Genomic DNA, 24233 nt, shown 5'->3' with positions numbered 1-24233 from the left:
CGAGCTAACCACCCTAGTCAGAAAAGATAGCAAAGATCTTAAGGGGGGGGAAAAAAAAAAAAAGTATTGAAAAGTGGTGATGAGTTTTCAATTGGAGGTAGCGGAGATGGTGACATCACCGCCCCATTTTCTCTCTCTGAATTCTCATGCGAGGGTGGTAGTTAACCAGCCCCAGAGCATCGGTGGAAAGCTTTCTTTAAAGTGGCCTTCAAGATACAGGGGTGTCCTGTCAGTACATGAGTAGTGAGTGTTGTGGGATGTCATGTGTCGCTGTGGTATTCTTGTAGAATAAATGTGTCCACGTTTGTGCTGCCGTGTGATAAAAGGAAACTAGGGCACCGTGCTGGGCACCGCGCTGGTGCTGGTGCTACTTGGCTCGTATTTGTGTAAAGCAGCCTGGTATTGGCCACCTGGAAGTCACCGCTTTTTTAAGGCTCTAATTGCCTTTTGTTTTTTATCTTCCTTTTTTATTCTCAACAAAATCAATATTCTTCAATTAAACTGATGATTTCTGCGTTGCAGTACACTGAACTTTTCAGCGGAATCCTGAACGCCACCCCTGGATGCCGATCCAGGGAGTCTGATCTGGGTCTTCAGTTTAATAGTTTAAAAACCTGTTCATGTAATGCGAAGAAGAAGAAATCAGTAAATACAATTAAGAAGTTGCAGCTGTAAGAAAAGTAGCACATGCAGCTTCTTAAAAATCAGTACGCTCTATTACAAAATAATTCCAAAACCTTTTAGGTAACATACTGCCACGAGAGGGAGCCAAAACAATTTTCTTAAACTGACTGAGCAGAGCACGTTTTATATGTTGAAGATAATGAAGGTGAAAAGCAGTTTGTTTTCTGGCACAGAGCAAGCCTACGTAGCGGTCTCAAGACAATGAAACGTCAGGTTTGTTTAGCAGCCTTACACAGGAAAACTGTCCTTTTTCTCATACTCCATACGGTACAACCATAAAAATTGGATTTCAGTAGGAAAGTTGTATATGATATATTGGACTTTTTCCTTGTAGAAAATGTTTTTGCTTTTTCTCACGCTTTTGTCACGTGCATCATGTCTTCAGCACTTACGGTTAAAAGGTTGGGTAGAATTTTAGGTGCATCTTGAGCCACCTGCATATCACTACCTAACTTTGTACATTTTCACATTGTACTCCTGAGACAAAAGATTGTAAAAAAAGCATGGAAGTACATGGAATTGCCACTAGATTTCATAGATACATGTATTTAGGCCTTAAATAAGGGCTAGAATTGCTCACATACCCCTGAAGTGTTGAGCATGATTCCGCACTCGGATTCCAAGTTCACAAAATGTGTATTTCTGCCTCTTGGGCCATCTGAGTACAGCGTTGACAGGCGCTTCCAAGTACCCGGTGACTCAAACGCGCTCCCTTCCAAGACGTTGCTGGGCCACGTTGCCACTGTGCCTAGATGTGCCTTGTATGACCTCTGCAGATGACATCTTTTAAATGAAAGTTTGAAACCAGTGTTCTTCTGGTCTGTTTTTAAAGACCGAGTGATACTTACTTAAATGTACAATTGATTAGCTTTGATTTATTAAGGAAAAAAACAAACAGTTTGGGTAATTATATCTCTAGCCTTACTGAATCCCCCCCGAGTTCTTATTTGATATGTATTATTTACTTTATCTTACCCGTGCTACTACATGTAACAGGTGTATCGCTTCAAATACAACATACCACATCCAGATTTTTAACACAAGTCTCTTTTGGTTCACAGGGTTTTCAGTGAATGCCTCATCAGAGCGGCTCAATATGGGAGAAATAGAGACTTTGGAAGACTACTGAGCATGTGCAAATCAACTGGCTTTTCCTGCATCTGTTAACCATGGATTCTCCGTTTTGGACACAGTACTCTCCACCATGCGTTCTTCTTCGCCTTGCAGTGAATCACAGAATCAATCATCTCAGGCTGCTTCCTCTAGCCCCAGCAAACCCTTTCTGCCCAGGACTGCACAGGCGTTGTTCCTACTGTCAGCCTAGAGTCAAGTGGACTTTGTTCCGAGTCCTGGGAGGGTGGGAGATAGGATTCGTTCACAACAAGGCTGATTTGGGCAGCAAGCTTTCACTGTGCTGTGATTTCTTCTGCTGACATACCTGGGGGGAAAAAAAAAAAAAATCAATTGGGATTCTGCAAACCATTGCTTCCCTCTCCTGGTTACTCTTACCACATCCAACATGTGCAGTCACGGAGAGAGAGAGAGAGAGAGAGAGAGAGAGTTTGCGGTTAACAGATGTTGGTCAAAACCAAAATGCCACACAGATACTGACTTCCGCGCTCCATCAGGGCAAGAGGTGCTCTCCCAGGCCAGGAGTTGCATTCATAAGCTAACCTTAGAACTGGCAACAGCAGGAGAGGGGCGGTGGCGGGCGCAGTTTAGCTTGGGTTGGTTTGAAGTTGCACACCCCCTGCCAGCCCTTCTCAGCACATTATTTTTGGAGGGAAAGCTCGAGTCTGTCTTCATTAGGTGGTGATGCTGAAGCTGGTGGAGTTCCCCGTCGGCATATTCCAGCCTTCCTGGACAAGTGGGGACTTCTACTCTGGGGGGAAAAAAGTGGGGTGGCATCTCTTCTTTCAGGTTGACTTTACCCCTTAAATGCTACCTTCGGAGGTTTAGGACCAGTTTATTTTGAGCTCTTTTCCTGCAAATTTGTCTCGTTTAAGAGACAGTAGGATATTTACCGTGTGGATCTTTAGTCTTGGTGAGGGTGAACACTGGCTTTCGGATAGGTACCCCAGCAGTCTTTAGCTAGTTGTCATTTCAAGCAGTGCTTAGGTTAACGAGCAGAGATGCCCTTTTGTCACGAAGAGAGACTGTGGAGGGCGAAGCTATGTGCAATGAACGGCCCTGCTTATCTTCTACACCTTAAACTATTCCACGCACCTTCACTGGGATCCATAATCTTTAAGTATTTATGGAATCATCACCTTCCTCTCTCACCGAAAGATTAACACCACCTTCCCTTCTCCACTCACCCACATGCACACACCACAAAAGAAAGAAAACGGAAACTGCCAAATGCACTTAGTTTCAACCCCTGGTCCCATCTCCCATTCCCAGAGGGTTATAACCTGCCGAGGGAGATTCGCTACAGTTTTGGTGGAGTTGTGTAAAGGTGTCTGTCGTTCTGTCATCACTGCCTAAAGAAAACAGTTCGAGTTGCTCAAGAGCAGTTTGGCTTTGGATTTTATTTTGTTTGGTTTATTCATTTTTTGGGGTCACCTTCCCCTCCTCCTCTTCCTCCTCTTCCTCCTCCTCCTCCTCTCTCTTCCCCCTGCCCCCAAACATGTACAGTAACTATACAGAGACTGCTGCAGACTTGTATATAGTTTTTGGATCCAATAGCATGGAGAGACTTGGAACTGTTGCAAATCTGGTCTCCCTGTCTCCTTTGCTTTGTAAATTCATAAAAGGGGGAAGAGGGGTAGTTAAAATGTTTACAAAACTTTAAACTCCCTCTGAACTTTTGCCAGTGTGGGGGGGAAAAAAGAGAGAACTTAAATAAAACCTGGTTGTATTATATCTGAGAGAAAACTTTCTGCTTGCTTTTGTCAAAGCTGAGTTTTGAGATAATTCCTGGTGCTAAAACTGACCCCAAACTCGACTCGCATCAGTTTTCATCGAGAAACAACAGGCAAATACACAGGATGTGGAACCACAACTGCTGCTTTATTTCGTCCCTGGTGAGGAATACCGGTGGTTTTTTTCTACTTGATAATTTTAGAGTTCAAATAAACACCAGTAAGTTGAGATTTGGAAAATTCTGACAAGCAAGCTTTAATTTCTCTGTACAGAAACACGTGCATTCACGCTCATGTTGTTTATGCAGGAGAGATCAGGCCGCCGCTGGTTTTCTGTTACTACAAACACTTGGCCATGGAGCTTTTTTTTTTTTTTTTTTTTTTTTTTGCCAGTCGGTAACCACCCCACCCTTTCCAATTCCCTTCCCTAAATGAGAGGGTTTCTTTCTCCCCTCAGTGTAAAGTCCACATGGACACCTCGTAGGCTTCCCTTTTTAGACAGTCTTATTTTCCTTTTTTTTTTTTTTTTCCTATTTGCTGCTTGGTTTTGGGTGGAAAATCCCAGTAGAAGTTAATGGTAAAGGTCCTTCTACCGTTCACGTGACCACAAAGAGTATGAAGTCAGTATACTAACACCTAACTTACACAGTAGCTTTGCGTTATGTTTAACTGATGTCTTGGAGAGAACGGTACGTGTTTAGGCTGATAATTTGACTTTGTTCTAATATCTTTGGGTTTTTTAGTGTATAAGATGTCTGGTTCGTAAGTACTTTCTGGTTTTTAATGGTACGATCCAATTTCTGCAAGCTAATTTTGGACTATTCTCTACGGTGTAACAAATAAGCAAGAGTCTGTTAATTTCCAGCTCGGCTGGGGAGTGGGGAAGGAACAACTCGCCCATTGCTAAATGAAAATGCAGAAATGCAAGCAGGGAGAAGGCGCAATGATTTGTCGAACCCCGAGGACCTTGCTCGGCTCCTGAGAGTTAGTAGGTAATGGACCAGTGGGGAAGATCGTGCTCTTGATATCTTAATATTCTGGCTTCTGTGTTTAGTACACAGGTAAGATGCTGGTGTGTTCAGCACCTCAGCTGTATCCTCAAGTGACTGCCCTGTCACCTTCTGTGACAAACAGAGGGCCTGTTTCTGTAGCAAAGGTCACTGGGGGGGAAAAAATAGGAGCTACAGCGGTGTGTCTGTTGCTGGGTATGTATTTATGCCCTTCCAGCGTCTTTTCAGACAGAACATGAACCTGGAAAGCTAATGGGGCTTTGACCTGAGTTTGAAAGATGATGTTGATATGATGCTGGAGACGTCTGAGGTTTCTTTTGAGCACACTTCACCAGGTTACTTCCGAACTTCTCCTTTCGCTGCAGGGACAGTGCTCGGTCCTCTTTGTTTTTCCTGCTTGCCCTCGCAGCCAGGTGCTTTTGTAAAGAACCGCACCGAGCGGAATGATGTAAAAGGACAGCTGAACTGTGTCTGGCTGCCTGTTGGAGAAAGCCAAAAAGCAAAGAGGTCTTTACCAGAAAAATCTGAATCCGAAATTTAAGACAAAGCTACTTGTGTCATATTTTCAGAGTATAAAGAACTGACATTGGGGATGTTTATGTATTTTACTACAACATCTTTTTCTGAACAGAAACTGTGAAGTGTTTCATCCACATATTAACTTAAAAAAAAAAAAATCCTAATGAAATTCTTCTGTCCTCTGACAATAAGCTGGAGTGTTCCCCCTTTTGAAACACTCCATTCTTTCCCCAGTCTCTGTTGGTGCAAACGTGATTTGAAACAAACCTCAGTTTTCTCTGCTGTGAACTTTTCAGGAGCCCGCTTGGAGGGGAGGGACAGGGCGGCAGAGGGTTGCAGGAAGAGGTAGTGCCCGTGCAGTTCAAATCCGAGGAGGATGCTGGCCTTGCCTGGCAAAGGCGACTCTCCTGGAAGACTTACCAGCTTCTAACAGGCAGTTCTGCCAGCGGAGACCACACATGGCTCCTCGTCCACCTCTGTCAGTACTACACCCCAAAAACAAGGATGCCATGGAGCCGCTCTGGCTCTGTTTCAGAGCATTTTAGCCTCAAAAGATTGAGGCCCTTGTTTTTTGCTGTGCCCACCCTGGAAAGACCACCGCCGCCGCCCTGCACACCCAGGGGAGAGCAAAGCCCTCCAGCGGTCTGCTTGGTTTCAGGGTTAGCTGTCCCAATGGCTCCTGTGTTGTTTCCCGTGCTGCGGGATGGCGGGCCGGAGGGAAGGCATTCCAGGAGCATCCCCGCGTCCTCTGGGAAGGGTTCACCAACAACTGCTCGTGTGTGCACTGGCCTGGCAGGGTGACGGATGCTTAACGGCTCAGCTGCCTATGGGGTTTTAGGCACAAATTTTAGAGGGTGGAGCTGCCTTCAGGAGGAGGTGTGCTCTGCAATTCAGAGAGAGGGAGTCTCTGCTGGGCTTTGCACTCTTTCTATCCACTTGCTGCTGTGAAGGAAATCTATTTTTTTTTTTTTTTAACCTGACTGGACAAAGTTTTTACTATACCAGTGACATTTCCAAGTTGTTTCGAAGAGTTTTAAGAATTCCTGCCGACGCTTTTCCTGAGGGAAGCCATGCCCTACCACAGAGTCCTTCGCCTGGTCCTGCTAATGCTGTGCGGCATCCTGGTCCCTGCTGTGCTGGCAGGTAAGGAGCTTTGTTTGCATTTAAAGCCCAAAAGCATGTGAGGTCTTTTACTAACCTGCCTCTCCGTCTCCTCTCCCTGCATACCTCCTCTCCCTCCCCTGAAAACATCCCTAAGTATTTATTGAATTATAACTGAGTAATGGGAAACTAGGTTTGGAATTGGTGGCTGGTGGTAAGAATATATTCTCCGTCTTGAGACCAGGTTTCTGTTGGGGAAAACGGAGAAAATCCTTTGTAATTTCTCCAAGCCGGACAGCAGTAGTGCCTCCGTGAGCATTAGTGACAGTAGGTGAGTAGTCGGATCAGCCAACAGTAGATGGGGTGCTCTCGGCAGCTGATGGGACAGGTTATCCGTCAGCTTTTAATGGTGGGAAGAAATTACAGTTGTGAAAAGAAACACTTTTCCCTGGCTAAAGCCTGCGTGCCGATTTCTGGTTCCTTCTATGCTTTCTGCTACAGCAGAGCACTTCACCAGGGCTGCTCTAAGTAGAACTATGGAAGTGTCTATGGAAACGTTTAGCTCAGTCAGAAGCTGAGGTGTGCAGCTAAACTGTTTGTTTCTGCCTCGAGTTGGGTGCCCCGAGGCAGGCGGCAGCGCTGGGAAGGTACGTGGCTGCCACTCACGTTCAGCGGAGTGATGGGAACGGTCCGTGTGAGACACCTATTCCGCGAGGCGCTGGTTTTTAAGGAGGTGGTTAGTAATTCCAGCCTTATCTGCTCCCGCTTTCGGCACAGCTACGTGGGCTGAGGGGAACCGAGTGCACAGTCCGCTCAGAGGCTGCCTGGTCTCAGGTGGGTTTTACAAATGAGGGAGAACTGACTTCCAGACAGACTCCGTAGATGGGCTCTGAGCGTGCAGGTGGAAACTCCTACGGGGAACGGCTTCCCTCAAAGCCGCCTTCTTTAGGCGCAGGTGAGGCTGTGGAGGGATGGCTCAGGCCAAGATAACAGGCAAGAGCACAGCGCTTGTTTTCCTAAATTCTTGTCCTGCCTTCCAAGACCTGGAGCAAGGCTGGATCACAGTTCCTTCCCAGTTTGTTCTGAGCGTCTTGCCGAGCAGGGAGATCCTGGCCAGCCTTCTAGCAGATGAAATTATTTCTTTTTAAAGGAGCTTTCATATGGGTAGAGGAATTTATCGCTGTGCCGAGCTGGAACATCTGTGGGTGCAAGAACAGAATTACTGTAGCTGGTATTTCCCCCACAGATCCTCCCCTCGCAAGACACCTTGCTGGGAAACCTTTAAAGTAACTAAGAAATGAGCACTAAAAAGTGGATGTTTTTCCTTCTCAAACCCTGAGATTTGATTTTTTTTTTTTTTTTTTTTTTTTGCGTAGTGGAACATTAATCACTTAAGCACAGTTTCAGTTTGTAGCTTGCTCGTGCTCCCAGAAGCAGTGGCAGCGCTCTTCCCCAAAACCAGGTAAGGTCTTTTCTTAACTGTTAAGAGTATTTCACTCTGCAGAAACTGAATAATTTCCAGGGAAAAATTGACCTGTTTCCTCTCTGAGATAGGATTTCTTTTACGCTATTTTAAGTTTCCAATATTGGGTGCGTATTTGCTCTGTCCCCTGCCTTGCCAGCTGTCCTGAGCTCTCGGCTCAGCGTTGCAGCTATGGTTTGTACCTGTCGCTGCCTCCCTGTGTCACTTTGCTCCTGTGAAATACCTCAAGTTCACTTGATCCCTTTACTGGGTGAGTCACACTCGTGCAGCGAGGCCAATGGCTCTCCAAGAGCTTTGTGCTGATGAATGCAACATTCGGATCCTGGGGCGCAGGAGAGACTCCGGTGCTTTCTCTGTTGCATTTTAGAGGCTCGAGGCCTCTTAAGAAGTTTGTTCTTCTCCGCTACCTCCAGGCAGGACATGAGGGAACCAGCCTGTATGGTAAACCTTCCCAGGAACAGAAGTATTTTCTGCTGCGTTAGAGGTGGAGAGGTGGCTCCCCCCAGTACAGGAGCTTTTAGTGCACAGTGGAATCTTTTTCTGCTTTTCACCCCGTTAGAAAAGGAAATTTCCTGCCTTGTGCAGACAAAGAAGGGAAGGGCACACAGGCAGCCCTCTGGTCTCCGCGCATACACACGCAGCCCTGCCTTTCTGTAAACAAGTTTATTTAACATTCATCAGAACCGCAGCGCTCTGCGCTGCTCCACGCTGGAGCTCCCGGTGCTCGCACATCACAGGCTGCCCTTTGTGCTCCCAATGAAGGCCTCTTTTCATCCCTGCGCTGGCCCTGTGCCCGCTGTGACTACCTGGGGCTGGACAGCCCGTTGCTGGCCTCAGGGTTCACCCAGCCCCTGCCCTCCTGTCTCACCACCTTGTACTTTCCTTAGCAAAGCCCTCCGTGGTGGGCAGAAGCGGAGTCTGCCTCGGACCGGGCTGAAGTGATGCCGGCCATGCAGACCCGAGGTCCAGAACGAGTCTTCCCCTCCTTGCTGGATTTAACTTTATCTCAGTGGTGACTCAGAGCTATCTAGTACCAAAACCCTTGGGTAAGTGCTCAGGAGTTCAGTGAGATGTGAAGGATCTCGCTGGCAGTTGATGTTCCCATCTGGATGTAGCAGTCAGAACGCTTTTGGGGTGCTGGTGGGTTGTGTACCTTGATCTGGCTTCTTGCCCAGCCAGTCTGGGTTTCCTGGAAAGAGCGGTCAGGGCTCTGCAACTGGAGAAAGTGTGAATTTCTGCTCCCGAGTTCCTGAGCTCTTTCCAATATCCCATTTATCAAAGATGGGGAAACAACTGACCGAGTCTTTAACCTTCTTTGTCCACGTCATCCAGGTGCAACAGGAAACAGAGACAGTTTGAGGGCTTTCTGCACACCCAAATCTTCTTTGCTTCCACCAAACCCAAGTGGCACTTAGGCCCAGAGCACAGGAGGACTGTGAAGAGTTGGATTTTACTTTTTTTTCCTATCAGCAAAACCAGTTTCAATTCATATAATGGATTCCGAGCTCCAAGTGGAAGTTAGTAAAAAGCCTTTGCAAGGCTTTGGCTTCTGAATCATGTATTTATTTAGTATCTACACGCTCAGGTGGGCTCATGAATTTCCCTGTTTTGAGTTAATGTGGAAATACATTGTACTGCAGTAGCATATCAGAATGTGTATGGGGGGGAAAAAAGCAGCAGACCAGGAGATGACGTGCTAAAGGAAAACATACAGGAGAGGATCTTGTCCAAAGACATCTTTCTGTAGCAACTTGTGAGTCTTCATGCTCAACAACAGGAGAATAAAAGATTACTAGGAAGTCTTTAAAGTTCAAGTGCTGGAATGTGAGAAGTAGCAACTAGGTTTTGTCAGGCAAAATCTTAAAAATATGTGGTTGTTCCAATGGGTTCATCCAGTCTTACAGCAAATCTTTGTAGACCATTACTCAACTTTGCTCTGCACTAACACGCCTTACAAATTACTGACCGTAGTATCAGCTCCCGACTAAGGCTGCTGAGTTGGAGGTGGAGAGTGAGGATGATGAGGTGCTGAAACCAGCTTGTATGAGGAAGGGTATTGGTCACTGGTGAGTGATCTGCAGGGATAAAGATGTTAGGTGGCCACATCTGCCTGCTTTGAGGTCTTGCAGTCTGCCTGTGGAGAGGTTCCTTCTTGCTGAGCATGGAAAGAGTGGTTTTGTCAAGTTGCCTTTGGTGTCATCCCTTCTAGATCTCACCATGGTCCATGTAGCTGAAGTCCTGCGGGGTCCCTACGTTATTTGGAAAACTTAGTGTATTTCTTTATAGTCTGGTAACTCTGATATTTTCTTCCCTGGCCTCAGTTGTAACCAACCTGTGCTGTAGGGAGGGAGAAGACGCAGTGCAGTAGAGATATTTCCCTTAAATAAGGCAATTTGTAGTGTCAACATGTGGGAAAGAAGAGGTGCCATCCTCCACCTGGCCTGTTGCAAACACTGGAATACTTCTAGTCCATTTTTTTTCTGGGTTCCATCTCCACCCAGTAAAACCCCAATTACTAAGATTATTCCATATCTTTCTCTTAAGTGCTCTCAATCCGTATTTTTACCATGTGGGTGTCACTGGTAGCCTGTGGAGCAACAGTTGTCCTCGGTCTGTGCCGCAGTGCTGAGATGGGGTTAATGCTGGGGGCGAGCTTGTTTGTGCCATGGGGTCGAGGTTTCTCTCCCTTCAGAGCAGCCAGCACTGAGGCTCGAAGCATCGGCAGTGGGGGGGGTACCCATGTGTGTCAGCAGCCTGGTGGCCACCTCCGTGTGCCCACCTGCTGCCCCTGCTGAGTTGCTCCGGGGCAAACCAACCACGCAAGTGCACCAGGCAGGTTTTCTTAGAGATAGGACAGGTCCTAAGACTGATGCCAGCACAGCTCATGGATGGTGCTCTCACCCTGATGTTAAACATCTGGTCTTGCGATGGATGATGTGTTTTGAGCTTGTTTCTTGGTAGTTCTTTATTTCTACAAAGTTCTTGAGTGAACAGGAAAAGCCATCGCTACCTTCACTTCCAATCCTCGATTGCATCCCCCACTTAAGATTGCAGTGTGTTTGGGTCTTCTGCACGAGTGAAAAATGCTGTGCCCTGCCCCAAGGCCTTGCAGGTCCCGTGTAACTTGGCCTTTCCCCGTGAAGAGCTGCCGCTGGGTCTGGAGCTGTCACTTGGAGGCATTTGTTCAGGCGCACCGACTGCATCATCCTTGTCGCAGTCAGGACAGCAGTACCCGTGCAGACGGGCAGGCCTGGCCGCTCTGGTGCTTCTTCTCTTGTAGATCATGTTTAGAGTCTGGACTTCTGCTCGTGTGCAGAGAAATTGAGCCCAGGAGGGAGAGGGACATGATAGTCACACAAAATATCAGCAGCAGAGCAATTGAGTTCCACACCTGTACTCTCAACCTGTCCCGTCAGAGTGTATCCAACAGGCGACTGAAAGAGGCCCTCGTGTCTCACTTGGATAGGAGCACACCTTATTAATAGCCCGTGTGTTGGGTTTTGGTGCCTGACACAAGCTCTGTCCTTCCCCTTCGCCTTTCTTGCTTTTACTGGAGGACTGAAACGGGAGCACGGCACTTGGTGCTGCTCTGTTAAGAGTTCTGTCGCGCTCAGCCACCGGCAGTGTGGCCGACGCTCGCTGGGACTGTTGGGGTGCTGCGGAGGGGAGCAGGTGTGACTTCTCCGGTTGTTGAAGAAACCAGATGGATGTGTGGGGATGGCTGGATGGGTGGTTGGGCTGCTTCTTAAATGGGTGAGAATTGGCAGCATGTGACGACACGAGCTGTTAGTTTGGGAGGGAAAATCAAAAGTGAGTCTTGGAAAGAGAAGTGCTGGTTACAAAGGGGCGCTCTCCCGGGCTGCGGCAGTTTCCTCTGGAGAGACCTGTCTGCTGGCAGCTTCCTCTGGGGACGGTGCTTGCGCTGGATCTTGTGTTCCCCCACCCTGTGTGCCTGCTGCAGGGCTCTCTGCATCAGCTCTAGCAGCATTGAGGTGCAGGAACCGAAGAGGAGACCCAGCGGTAAGCCCTGGCTCTTGATGTTAAGGCGCAGGTATTTCACTTTATGCATGTGCACGACTCTGCCGCTTCTGAGCTGACATCTCCTGTTAGAGAGGCACTAAACCCGACTGAAAAGGAGTTGTGTTTCCCTTGGTTGAAGCACCGTTAAGGTAAAACCGCAAGGACTCGGGACAGAAAACTCATGTTTAGCACACTCTGCCCCTTCTGTGAGGGTGAACTGAAAACATGTTTTAATCGGGTGAGGGGAATTAACAAAATACATATCCAGAAGCCATCCAGGACTCTATCCAGGTCTTAAAAAAATCACTGATATCATAAACAAATTAGACAGTTTCCTCTCTATTTGGCTGTCAGAAATAAACTCTGTGCCCTGCTTTAAGTGAGCTGCAATAAATTTTTCAGGAATTAGATGTGCTGGGGTTGGGAGAGGCTTTCCAGGACCTGTGGGTCTGGTTAGAAAAAGAGCCTTTGCACTACAGTTGGACGGGGTAACGCTCCCTCCTCGTCCATTTGACAATGGGGAGTTAGAAGACCCTGTCCAGGTCCTACAGCCTCCCTGGATGGTGCCTGCATCGTCTGAGCTAACACCTTTTCCCCCAGTCAGATGCGAGGGGTACACCCAGCTCACTTGGCTTTGGAGAGAAAAACATTCTTGGGAAACGCAACAATGACGTCCTCCCAGCACGGTGTTCTCTTGCCAGATGGGAACGGCTGCAGTGTTGGTGCTGGTGCGGCCTGGAACCGGGGCTTCAGAAGCGTTACGTACGTTTGGTTTGTGCCTAAACCAACAGCTTCCTAATGCCACCATTGCTAACTAAATAGCCCAGCTCTGCTTGGCTCTTTTCCCTGTTGTTTTAATTATATTTACCACTAAATTCTGTATTTCCTCCTGATCTGTCCTCTGGTAGTCAAACCACAGGATTTATAGAAGAGAGGTCCACTGGAAATGGCACTTTCTGGAAGAGCCCATGGATGGGATGGGAGTCTCCAGCTCTACTGTTGGTTTTGCAGGACAGGTTGGGAAGGGCTGTGCAATGGGCTTGGGTGTTTCTGGGGAGCCATCGTGGAGCACAAACCTCTTGCGTACTCGTACCAGGGACCTGAGATGCCACCTCTGATGCAGTGACCACAGACGTACCAAGCACGTGAGGACATGGTATTCACTGCTGATCCCTGGGTGGGTCAGCCAGCCCGAGCCTGCTGGTGTCGCTCCCGTGCCAGTTAAGCCAGGCACTCAAACTGGGGGGTTACTCGTCTCTGTCATTGCTTGTTGGGCCAGAGTTAAACCTGGCAGCTGTCTCGCTGAAAATCCTGTAGCTTTTATGGCTGTAGAAAGGACTTTCTGAAACTAGTCTAGAACCCTGTTGTGTCCCGAGTCTGCAGGCAGCCTCCTATAGCTCTGGGGATGGTGGGAGCTACTCTTCTATGGTTTGTAGGTTTCTACAGGCAGCAAAGGTGAGTGTTTTGGTGTTTGTCCGCCTGTCCTTTTTGATGCAGGGCTCCTACAGGAGAACAAAGTGTGGTGGAGCACATTAGAGCTGATTCTTCAGCTTGCTCTCCTCCCACAAAGTGCCAGCTGCCTGCGGGGGGGGGGGGGGGGGGGGCAAGGAGGGCTCCAGGTACTTCAGTCTGGGGTTGGTGCTGCCAAGATGTGCTGCTGCCTCCTCTCTTGCTGGGCCAGGGAGAGCCTGGGACAAGTCTTCAAGTGCACCTGGTGGAGTGAGGGACACTGTGCTAAAGCTGGGGTGCCCGGGGATACCTCTGTGCCTTGCCCCAGGGAGCCCAGGCTGCTGGCTCCAGCTCCTCTGCCCTCTTTCCCAGCCCCAACAACCATCGTGTCGGTTCAGGTTGGATGCTGTTAGTTTTCTTCCCCGCCTCCGGCCCCCACTTTTTTTTCCCCCATCCCAGTGCAACATTCCCAGCGGTTTCAGCAGGGAGCTGTGGAATGTCTCCCGCTCCCGCCGGGGCCCACCTGAACAAGACAGGCATTGACAGGGAGCACTCGGCTCAGCCACACACAGACAGGGAGGGCTCTCTGGTTTGGTCCTTGACCCCACAGCGGGAAGAAATAACAGGAGGTGAATGGTAACATCAAACAGAGCCCGGCCCGGCTTTCATCTCCCCGGCATGGCGTGGAGGTGGCACAGAGGGAAGTTGAGGCTCTGGGGCTCCTATCTGAGGGATCAGTGTCCCTTGCAGTGCCAGCGCCTCTGGCATCCTACACTGCGTAGGCTGGTGGTGCGGGACAGAAGGGCCCTGAGATGCTGTGAATGTGGCCAGCACAGGTAGTCTCTGCCTGTTGCGGGAATGTGACAGCCCCTCCCTGCCCAGTCCCATGGGCATCCATGAGCAAATTGGCTGTGGATGTTCTTGCAGGGCCTGTTTGTGCACGAGAAGTCGCGTGGTTGCAGACAGCTCCCTGTTGTCCCATGTGTACAGCAGGTTGCCACAAAAGCTGGTGGCAGTGTGGTTTCACCCCAGGGCACAGGCATTGCCTTTGGCTGCTCCAGGTGTTGGTGCTGTGTGGTGGTGGCCCCCTCCTGGAGGAGGGCTCTGCCCCACGGGGTCATAGTCCATCCACCTGGGGGCACTCAGCGGGCAGCTGGAGCCCAGGGCCATGCTGAGGTGCCACTGTCCCGAGCTGCTGCTGTCACCAGCAGCCTGGCTGGGGCCACCTATGGCCATGAGTGACAGCGGGTGCTTCTCTCCCAGCAGAGTACCCGCAGGGCCCAGTCCCCACCCTCTGGAACGAGCCACCCGAGCTGCCCTCTGGAGCTGGCCCTTTCGACACCGCCACTACCACAGCCCGGCTCTCAGATGCCACCGCCTTCCCCCCGTACACCTCCGAGCTGGAGCCCGAGGACACCACCCACCTGCACCGGCTGGACACTGGGGACGGTATGTGGCTGTGCAATGGGCTGCCTGCGCGTTGCTCCCACAGCGGCTCAGAACGTCCTTGCTGTGGAGCTGTTCTTTAGAGCCCTGTCACCTCCCAGGAGGTGTTTGAGCCACTAGAGATGGCCCATCCTGAGCCACACTGCTCGGGGAGGGGGGCTGCTGAGGCCTTTCCTCCTGCCCCAGGTCTGACAGTCACAGCAGGCACCAGCAAGACGTGCCTCGAGCCCAGGTAGGCTCCAGAGCAAGAAACTCTTCAACCAGGGAGCGTGAGCACCTTTCCTGGCTCCTGAACTATAGCAGACACCTGTTGTGATCTGGTTCTGCAACAAGTGAAACAACTCTTGTGTGGGTGTTTAACAGAAAAGATGAGGGCCAAAGACCCTCTTTATGGCAGCTGTCCCTGTCACCGGGAGCTGGCTAAGGGGCAAGCAGCTGGCTCCAGCCCGCTGCTCAAGGGCACAGTGCTGCTGGGGCACAGGACCATACCTCGGCTACATGGGGACAGGGCCACCATGGCCAGTGGCAGGAGTGTGACCCGATGGCTGGGGACGTGCTGGGTGTGGGGGTGATCCCCATAGCCCTCCCCGTTATGGGACCCACCAGCTCTGCTGACCTCTCGCCACCTTGTTCTCTGTCCCTGCAGGCTCGCTGGGGCCCGGAGCTATCGGTGCCATTGTCATCGCCTCCCTCCTGGGTACGTCTGTGCTTGTGGCCTTGGTTGTCATCACGCTGAGAAAGTTCTCTGCCTCCTGAACTCAATAAAAGATTTTCCTGTAACAACCAGCCCGTCTCCTGCCCTCAACTCCTCCCACTCCCCCTCTGCCCAGGGCCCCGGGGTCAAATGCTGATGCAGGTGCAGCAAAGGGCACCCCGGCCTCTGTGCTGGGCAGCAAGGCTGCACCTCAAAGTGCTCTTTGCTCTTAGCATGCAGATCTCCTGGGTGCATGCAGACCTGACAGGCTCGACCACAGCAGGCACTGTCACCCCCCCAGTCAGGAGGGACCTGTGGCAGTGAGTGGCTTTAGGCTGGCAGCAGCTCTCTTGGTGGTAATGGTGTTGGGTATCACCTTACACAGCTTTGGGAAGGGTTGTTCAGTTGGTGTCAACCACCCTGACACTTGCCTGGTCTCGCCCCACTCCCACCCCCTGCCTTTGCGCCAGCTGCCCCCTACCAGTCACACTGGAGGGGATTGCTGAGGAGGTGAGTGGTCGGTGTGGGGGGAGGAAGAAGACACGTGCGTGTTGCTTTGGCGCTGGCTTGCTCAGCTATATTTCATCACACGGAAAAACGAGACGACGAGAAGTTCCCCTCAGTTCGCTGGGGCAGCCCGACGGGGACCGGGGGGGGCTCCAGCCCGTGCTTGTGGGCCCCAGGCCTGGCCCTGAACAACACTGGAGACCACTGAAACGGAGGCGTGCAGGGCTGGGTCCGAGGAAATAACACTGGATGTCACTTGGTGCCTGAAAACGGCACAGCCTGTGCCTAGGGTGTGGAGTCCGAAAAAGTCACAACACAGCAAGAAGGGCCAGAGCGAGTCCCAGGGCTTGGCGGTGGGTTGTGGGACAGTGCCCGGCAGCCCTGAGCCTGTCTTCCCTGGAGAAATGCAGTGAGGAACTACCGTCCTGGCACTGGGGAACCTGGGTCAGCCCCTCCACTAATGAAGGAGCTGTTTCTGAAGGGAAAAGGAGCGTTTCTGTGCGATGAGGAACATCCCAGGTGGGCGCGTGGGGCTGTAGTGCCTGGGCTGGGCTGGCTGCTGGGCTGCGAAGCTGAAGAATTTGGGATGTGGTGATTTCTCAGGCAATTTTAAAGACTTTCTAGAGCTGGAGCCCCTCTGGTTTTTGCATTAGAGAATTTGTGGCTGCTGCAAGGTCTAGACCCTGAGCTGGAGGTTTGGTTGAATTCAAAGTTGACTGTGGGGTGCTCTTGCAGGGGGCCTGACTTGCGATGTCCCAAGTGAGCCCAATGCACCAGACTGGAGGCTGTGCTCCCTTCCCAGCTCCGGGCTGGACACCAGCAGGTTGCCAGGAGGCTCTGGCTGGTGCGAGCTGCCCAGAAGCCCTCTCCCTGGGGTGCTACGGGTGGCCGGGGCAGGCAGAGCCCTGCTGGCCATCATCGTGTACTAATGTGGTGGCACTGAGCTGAGCCTGAGGGGGAGAATGCCTTCCCTCTCCCTTCACTGCTGCAGCTCCCACCAGTCTGGCCCTGGGGGCTGGCTGCAGCCTCACCAGTGCAGGGCTGACTGGGCTGGCTGTCTCAGGGCTGCAGTGACAGTATGGACAGCCCCAAGGACAGCCCCAGCCCCCCCTCAGCTGGGTCCGGCCTCACACCACATACCCCACGTGTAACCTGGGCCCCACATGGCCCAAAGACCAGCTCCAGAGCCCCCCTCCAGCGGCTCCCCGGTGTCCAGTTTCCTCCCCACGCTGCCACCAGCGTGGCCGTGCTCTGCTGCTCTGTGCACAGCTCCGTCAGCAGGCGGCTGCTCTCCATCCCCGTGGCACTGCTGGAGCATACAGCAGCACAGCCCACAGCGCCTGGAAGACTCTCCTTTGCAGTCTTACGGAATGATGCCAAATAATTGATTTCCCTGATGGACGCTGGCTGCAGGTCGGGAACAGCCTGTGGCTGAGAAGCCCTCGGCTGTGGCCATGTGTTCAGAGCAAGGCAGCTGAACAACAGGCGCTGCCGTGGGTCCGTCCCCTGGTTGGTCTCACTGCTGTGCCCTGGGCTTCATGCGATGCTCAGTGCCACAGCTGGAAGGAAGTGATGATCCGTCTCTGCTGGCGACGGAGGACTTGCATATATACACAGAGGTGAGCCTGTACAGGGGTTTTGCGCACGCAGGTTGTGCGTGCAGCTGGGTGGTGTGGGTTACAAGCATGCAGGCAGCGATCGCGGGACAACAGCTCCTGGGGTAACGTCACTGTCCTGCTGTGTGGCAGCTGGGGTCTGCTGGTGCTCCCATGGTACGTGGTGGTGTGTGGGGAGGCACTGCCACAGCCACCCTGCTCTGTGCCTCAGCAGCAGTGAGTACTGGAGACTGAGTGCCGGATCAACTGGAAAAGGCTGTGATACCAGGCTTCTGCAGCGGCTCTGCGGAGGGACGCAGGCTGTGGAAGAGGAGGTGAGCCATGGGGCACAGCCCAGATGTGCCATGAGGCAGAGACAGAGGTCAGGGCTGGCACAGTTGGGCTGCTGGTGGAGCGGGGCTGGGCATGGAGCATGTGGACTCTTTGAGTGGAAGCAGATCGAAGGTGGGAATGGGCCCACCAGCTTCACAGCAGAACTGCGGAGGTGGAGTTTGTGGGGCTTGTCCCAGCCTGGCGCTAACAGGCTGTGTGAGAGGTGGCAAGACAACTCCTCTGCATCTTACAGGGGTAGAAACTGAAACAGTTTCAGGAGAGCCCCAAACTCAAAAGGTAGCAATGAGCTGTAAGGGCTCAAACTGGGTGACGTTAATTGCTTAGTTACATTTGTGGCCAGGGGCATTTCCCAAGCAGCCTGTCCCAGCCCCAGCTAGCATGTGTGCAGGGAACGGGGGTCAGCTGGCTGTCACCCGGTGGCCTTTGGGCTGTGTCCGTTTGACTCATGCTCTTTGGGGCTTTACAGAATACCTGGAAAGGGGTTATTTTAGCCAGTTCGAAGCACTGATGTCCAGGGAAGGATTAGTGCTGCAGGAAGTGTGGCGGGGAGCCCAGGAACTACAGTCCGTTTGTTCAGGGGTGCATGTGCCTGGTCTGGCACACCAGGTCCTGCACCACAGCCCATGGCACCACCACCACATCCTTCCAGCTGGCAGCCTCTGTCCTCTGCCCCTCTCCCAGAGGCACTCCAGACGCTCACGGATGACAGCAGTCACTGGCGGTTTCTGCTGCCCAGTTTCCTCCGCTGACTGTCATCCGACTTGTGCACCCGGAAACACTCCTTCAAGTTCTGGGCTCGGATTTTGGGGTTCAGGATCTCCTCCCCCATAGAACTGGGGAACCAGCCCCTCTCCTGGTCGTGAAGACGCTCCCCAAATATCCAGCCTGAGCAGAGACAGAGACAGGCGTAAATGGGGAAGGACTGGCCCTTGCTCCTGCACCGGGACAGTTGCGCTGGAAAGAGTACGGAACTGGCAGTGCTTTCTGGAAGCTGCTCGGAGGCCTGTGCTGGAGCGGACCCAGTTTGTAACTCCAGCTAAGGAGGCCTGCTCACCTGGGCAGCACTGTGTTTGGACAACTGGCTCAAGGGATGCCAGCAGAAAGTGGGCACTGCTGCCAATGAGTGCTCTCCACTGCCCCTGATGCTACAGGAGCGGTCCACAGCAGAGACTCAATGTGACTCAGTTCACCACCTACAAGTGTGCCCCAGAGACCAGGACCAGGTGGCTGTGAAGCATCATCAAGGTAAGAACAGCTCTAGGTCACATCTGGGGTGGCTCTGCCAGCCCTGCCTTGGCCCACAGCTAGTACCAGGGTGGCTGTGCCAGCATTGCTGCAGTTCAGGGAAGCCTGGATTTGCTGAATTTTAGGAGGCAGTAGCTCCGTTGGCTGTGATGCCAATGTCAGGGTCTCCCCCTGACAGGAGGACCCTTCCTGTCTGCTCAAGTCACCTGCCTACAGTGTTGCCCACCCTTACACAAGGACTCCCGGCCCAGCCCCAACCCGTCCCTCGTACCGTCGTCTGTCTTGTCCAAGATGTTGAGGACGTCAGCCAGTTCTAAGGACAGCTCATCCGGCTGCTGGGCCACGTATGGGTGGACACACTGGATCTGTGGACAGTCTGCAGGGGAACAGGGTGAGAGTGAGGGATGGACTGGGACGTAGCCTGCTGCAGGACAGCATGGCTCGGGTGAGTACAGCATCGTGAGATCCGATCCAGTAAGAAACCCCACAGAGGCCAAGGGGCGCCTCAGCCACAGGGACCCAGGGAGCATCTCTGGGGGGAAGAGAGCTGGGTGCACACCACCACCGTGGTGCCACCCCATAAGGAGGTTGGGTGCGAGGGATAGTGGTGGTGCAGCCCAGCCCAGGTTGGAGGGGAGCAAACTGAGGGCCGGGCCCAGAGATAAGTGGGTATCGATGGTGGAAACACAAGGAGAGCCCAGGGAGAGGGTTCAGCAGAGGTCCCAGGCCTGGGGCTGGACTGAGATCAGGGTGGACGGAGGTACTCTGGGATAGGGGTGGAGAGCTCCTGGCTCCCATGCTGTGTCTCTTACCAACAAGTCTGGATGTAAATGAAACGAACTTGGTTCTCCGGTTTGGGGCCAGCGAAATCATCCAGCGCTTCATTTCGCTCCTGGATAGGGGAGACAAACCGGGGTCGTGAGCATGCATAGGGACCCCTGCGCTCCTGCCCAGCTAACTCTGGGCTCCTAATTCCTCCTCTCATAGCCCTCTCCTGCCTGCCTACCTCCCCCGGTCCCCGCCAGGGTCCTGGATTCACTGGTGATGCTGAGCCCCCCCCTCTTGCACGCACTGGTTGGGATGTCACACATGCCACAGTGCCCTGAGCCCTGCTGCACAGGCCTGGCTTGCTGCAGGCCCCCCCCAGGCTGTCCCCACAAGCAGCAGAATCCCCCTCTGGGGAGCAGCATGGCTTCAGAGAGCCAGCAGCAGGGTGGGGGGCCTGGCACCCCCTGAGCTCTAACCACCAAAGGCAGCTCCTGGCTCAGCTGGGTCAACAGGAGCAGTTCTTCCTGCAGAAAAGCAGTTAGAGGAACCATTTATTCCCGCAGCTGCTGTGCGGGAACGTTTAAAGGGCAGAGCTGATTAATTCACTTGCAGATAAACGCTGCGGCATACCAAGGGTACCGCTCGCTTGGCAGCGGATGAGACAACAGACCCGTGTGAACATGCTGCCAGATCCAGCATGCTGTTAGGCAAAACCTGGGCCTGCAGCAGGAGGGTGAAGATCTCGCAGGTGCTGGAGAAGCCCCAGGCCTGGTGCTCCCTTGAGGCCTTCCCTCAGCCCCGCTTGGAAACAGGGCAGTTCATCTTCACAGGCTCCAGCTCCTGCCTGGAGGAGCAGCTGTACTCCCGGCCCCGAGGGAGCTAGAACTTTCTACCTTCTCAGATGGTAGTTTTAAAGCCTGAACTTGACACACATCTAAAGCCACCAGAGTCTCTTCTGGGAGGAGAGAGGCCTAAAAGGGAGACATGAAGGACGAGTGCTGGCAGGCTGATCTGCAGGGCTGAAGCATGATACCAAGAACCAGTGAAAACACCTGCAGCTGCAGGTCGAGTGCAGCCCCTCATGCCATGAAGATGTGTAGATGAAGGCCCTGTGCACTGAGGGGTTGGAACAGAGATCAAATCAAAGGTCGTACCTTGCTTGTGGCCCTATCTGCAAGCTGGCCTTGCAGAGAGCTCCTTGTAGGGCTCTCTGGATCCTGCCCACAGCCCCGAGCTCCTCTCAGACTGTGAGGGGCCCACCTGCGCTCCAGTCCTGCCCCTGCGACTAGCTGTTTCCAAATGTACTGCCAGCTCCTGGTGGAGCCCACCCAGGGCATTAGCTGCAAGCTGCCACCAAGCAGGTCATCATTGCTGTATGGGTTCAGAGCTGGGAAATGCTGCAAGAGCTGTGGAACAGATGCACCGGTCTGTTTGGCACCCACTTATCCCTTCTAATTCTTCAGTTTTCCAGTTTGTGCCCGGTACAGCCCTGATCATCCCTGCAGCTCCGGAAGAGCAGCCTTCAGCAGTTGCTACATCACATCTCAGTGCATAAGAGCTGTTGGCAAGCAGTGTGCTGGATCACACACTCACTGTGGCCGTCTAGAAGATGGGACAGGCTGCAGAAGCACAGAACTGCAATTGCCTCCCCTGAGCTGAGGCAAACCCTGGCCTGGTTTATTGTTCTCTGCACCGCTCAGTCTCACAGACGTCAAATGTGCGTTTGCCCTGCATAACGTGACTGACATCTCTATTTTCAGTACAGCAAAGCTGCAGTCACGTGTCCAGGGAGAAGGTGCAGTTGCTTGCTGTGCAGGGGGATCGTCTTCCTGATGCCGGAGCTGCACTGTGCTGGGTGGGGGGGTCAGGGAGCAGCCCCCAGGGCTGCAGCAGGATGTGGTCCCAGCTGGGGCTGGTCTTTGTTAAGGGATATGGATGTTGAAAGCTGGACTACTGACAGCGAAGTAACATCAAGCTGGGGCTGCACATCATCTCTGGTAGCTGTTTAGCTGGTGGTACACATACACCTATAATAGTACAGATGCTGTGCCTAGAAAACGTGTGCCTGGCAAGGCTTGGGTCAATGAGAAAGCCATGCCCTGAGCTCCAAAACAATCAGGTCTGTGTTAGCGCAGCTGAATCATTTGCCTGGTCTGAGCTTGTTGGAGCCTAAAGTGAAAAATTAGTGAGCCAAAAAGATCTGTATCCAGGGAGACAAGGAGGCCCTGAGCTGCAGAAGGACTGCGCAAGATTGGCACCAGCTGTGGAAGGTGCTGAGGAAGAGGACTCTTCTCCACCTTTGCCTACAAGCAGGAGCTGCTTTGCTTCACAGAGCTGATCAGGCATGGCCTTGATCTTTGCGAGTGAAGGTGGACTCGGGAGAGTGATGCTGGGCAGAGGTTTGTAGGGCCAGCCCAGCTGCAGCAGTGGGACCCCTGCATGCCTGCCTGCCTGCCCTTGGTAATCCCGGAGAGCTGGTCCCCATGCACGTAGGGTGCTGCCCTTGCATGGGTGTAGGGAGAGAGCAGTCCTGAGCGCTGGCAGGGTGACTGTTGTACTCACTGGGACGATGCTTTCAGCATGTAGCTGGCCTCCCGGTCATCCGCATTCTCCAGCAGCCTCAAGATGAAGACGTTGGCCAAACTCTGCCCTTGGTCTTCTAACTCCTCTACTCGAAGAAGCCCCCGGGGAGCCGAGTCAAACACTTGGTACTTGTCCCTGGGAGAGATTAGAAGATTAGGGAAAATGGCAGTTATCCCAGGAGACTTTGGCTTCAGCCACCCAGAACTGTACTGGGGACACAAACTAGGAACCTCTGCATGGCAGGAGGATAGAAGATGCCCTGCTGTGGGAAGGAATGAGTGGGTGGCTACGAAAATGCACCGCAAAGCAAGAGACCCCTTCCTTGCTCTGCCTCAGGCATCCCGCGTGGCCTAGAACAAGTTGCTTGTTCTGTCTGAGCTCCCCGTGTACAAAACACAGACAGCGCTCCCTCAAAGGGGACTGTGAGGCTTAATTCATTCCTATTTGTAAAATGCTTCTGTGTTTTCTGGATACAAGCTGCCACAGAAGCAAAATATTTCCAGGCGTACAGACACTGCGGCGACATGTTTATTAGAAATGTTGGACTAGCGAGATGCTCTCTACCGGTGAGTCTAGTTAATGCTACAAAGAACGCGCTGTTCTCTGGGACCTGTCTGTTTGTGCTGCTGTATTTCACTAGTGTCTAGTTGCACAAGACATAGTACTAAGCATGATGACATTCTGGCTCCTCCTGAGGCAGGTTACACCATGTCAAATATAACTGCTAGCCTCAGGCCTAAATTTATACTCCTCCCTGCTGCTCAAATTTTCTAGCCTGCTTTCTTAGAAGTTTAACTGACCAAGTCTGAGCTGGGCTTCAGGCAGGGATGTGTTAAAAATCACTTCTTGATAGGAAGATGGGCCTCCTGGGTCAGCCTACCAGTGGATGTAGCTCACTGTCACTCTGCAGAAACTGGTGGATACGTGCTTGCTTACCCTGCTGGGAGACCTGGCCTAGAATCTGTTCAAGTCCTGTCTGCCATAAATTTTCAGCTGGAGAGAGCTGTGCCACTCATGAAGAGTCAACTGCGCTCAAAGGCAAGGTGACTGCTGGAGGGGGGTGTACAGGCCAGGCCAGGATTCCCTCCCTGTGCCTCGAGGACAGGACAGGGGCACAGTATCACAGCTTGGATAAACCCAGGGGCAAACAGGACTAACGAAGTGCCCCACGAACTACCCAGATTTTGCACTCACCCAGGAATTTGTCGGCAAATTACCAGCAGATCATTGAAAAGGAACAAGTAGATTTCTCTGAAGAGTTTCTTGGTGCGAAGCGTTCGTGATGTCTTTGGACCATTCATTTGTTGCAATTCCCCCTGTTTCAGCAGCCAGCGGGAGTGAGAGATGATGGGCACAGACTAGAAGTGAGGAAAAGGTGGCAAGGATCAGGAGAGCAGCAAAAACTCGTGGACTTATGCGGTCAAGATGCTGGAAGCAACAGGAGATGCAGAAGGAAGCATAGTGAGCTCCCATCACCACAACTTGCACTGCAGAGGACGGAGCAGAGCTGGACAGAGAGGGCAGTGCGCTCTGCCATCCACACCGCAGCCTGGCACAGAATGTAACAGAGCTCAGATGGGGACATGGCGGGGGCCTGAGAATGAACAAATACTGAAGGACGGCGATGCTGGAGTGCCAAGTGCTGGATTTAAACACCAGGCTACGCCCTGCACAGCCTGATCTGTCTCTGGGGGATCCCACGTCTCATCAGCCAGGCTGAGCCTTTCTAGCCAGGGAGACTGACTTTCAAAAACGTGTATTTGGCCTTTTGGCTACAAAAACCCCAGGTTAAACAGGTTCTCACTGGTTGGGTCTCCAATCAGGAGAAGATACTGCCCGCATAGCCACAACAGCACTTCTGCTAGAGTTTTACCATACATTGTGTTATAAACCAGAAGCCCAGAACAAAGC

At 52.3% G+C, this 24233-nt stretch overlaps 3 protein-coding genes across 8 annotated transcripts in view; 2 read left to right on the top strand and 1 right to left on the bottom strand.

The window, feature by feature from the left end:
• The window catches only part of GIGYF2 (GRB10 interacting GYF protein 2), an 80650-nt gene extending 77103 nt beyond the window's left edge, over nt 1-3547 (top strand). For all 6 annotated transcript variants that reach the window (XM_082486893.1, XM_082486891.1, XM_082486892.1 and 3 more), the window contains one exon: nt 1746-3547. In XM_082486893.1, the coding sequence (XP_082343019.1) occupies nt 1746-1813 (68 nt within the window). In that variant the 3' untranslated portion in view covers nt 1814-3547. The remainder of the gene's footprint in view (nt 1-1745) is intronic.
• Nucleotides 3548-6135: 2588 nt separating this feature from the next.
• SNORC (secondary ossification center associated regulator of chondrocyte maturation) lies at nt 6136-15356 on the top strand. The gene is made up of 3 exons (XM_082486937.1): nt 6136-6220; nt 14394-14579; nt 15223-15356. Exons 1-3 carry the CDS (start codon nt 6148-6150, stop codon nt 15330-15332), a joined length of 369 nt encoding a protein of 122 aa, XP_082343063.1. The 5' UTR covers nt 6136-6147; the 3' UTR covers nt 15333-15356.
• Nucleotides 15357-18438: 3082 nt separating this feature from the next.
• Nucleotides 18439-24233, bottom strand: part of NGEF (neuronal guanine nucleotide exchange factor) — a gene marked incomplete at its 3' end in the record, with an annotated part of 50328 nt that continues 44533 nt past the window's right edge. Inside the window, exons 13-17 of the mRNA XM_082487406.1 lie at nt 23517-23680; nt 22302-22457; nt 19784-19863; nt 19243-19347; nt 18439-18611 (exon numbers count right to left, since the gene is read on the bottom strand). Of these exons, the coding sequence (XP_082343532.1) occupies nt 18439-18611; nt 19243-19347; nt 19784-19863; nt 22302-22457; nt 23517-23680 (678 nt within the window). The remainder of the gene's footprint in view (nt 18612-19242; nt 19348-19783; nt 19864-22301; nt 22458-23516; nt 23681-24233) is intronic.

This window comes from Vanellus vanellus (genome assembly GCF_965231255.1).
Source record: "Vanellus vanellus genome assembly, chromosome: 8".
Classification (NCBI taxonomy): domain Eukaryota; kingdom Metazoa; phylum Chordata; class Aves; order Charadriiformes; family Charadriidae; genus Vanellus; species Vanellus vanellus.
This window is presented reverse-complemented; position numbering and strand designations above follow the sequence as displayed.

Excerpts from the sequence above, each read along its gene's own strand:
- SNORC (XM_082486937.1), top strand. The coding sequence starts at position 6,148 with ATGCCCTACCACAGAGTCCTTCGCCTGGTCCTGCTAATGCTGTGCGGC. Across the intron at positions 6,221-14,393 it reads GGTCCCTGCTGTGCTGGCAG|CAGAGTACCCGCAGGGCCCA; the intron begins GTAAGGAGCTTT and ends CTTCTCTCCCAG. Across the intron at positions 14,580-15,222 it reads CCGGCTGGACACTGGGGACG|GCTCGCTGGGGCCCGGAGCT; the intron begins GTATGTGGCTGT and ends CTGTCCCTGCAG.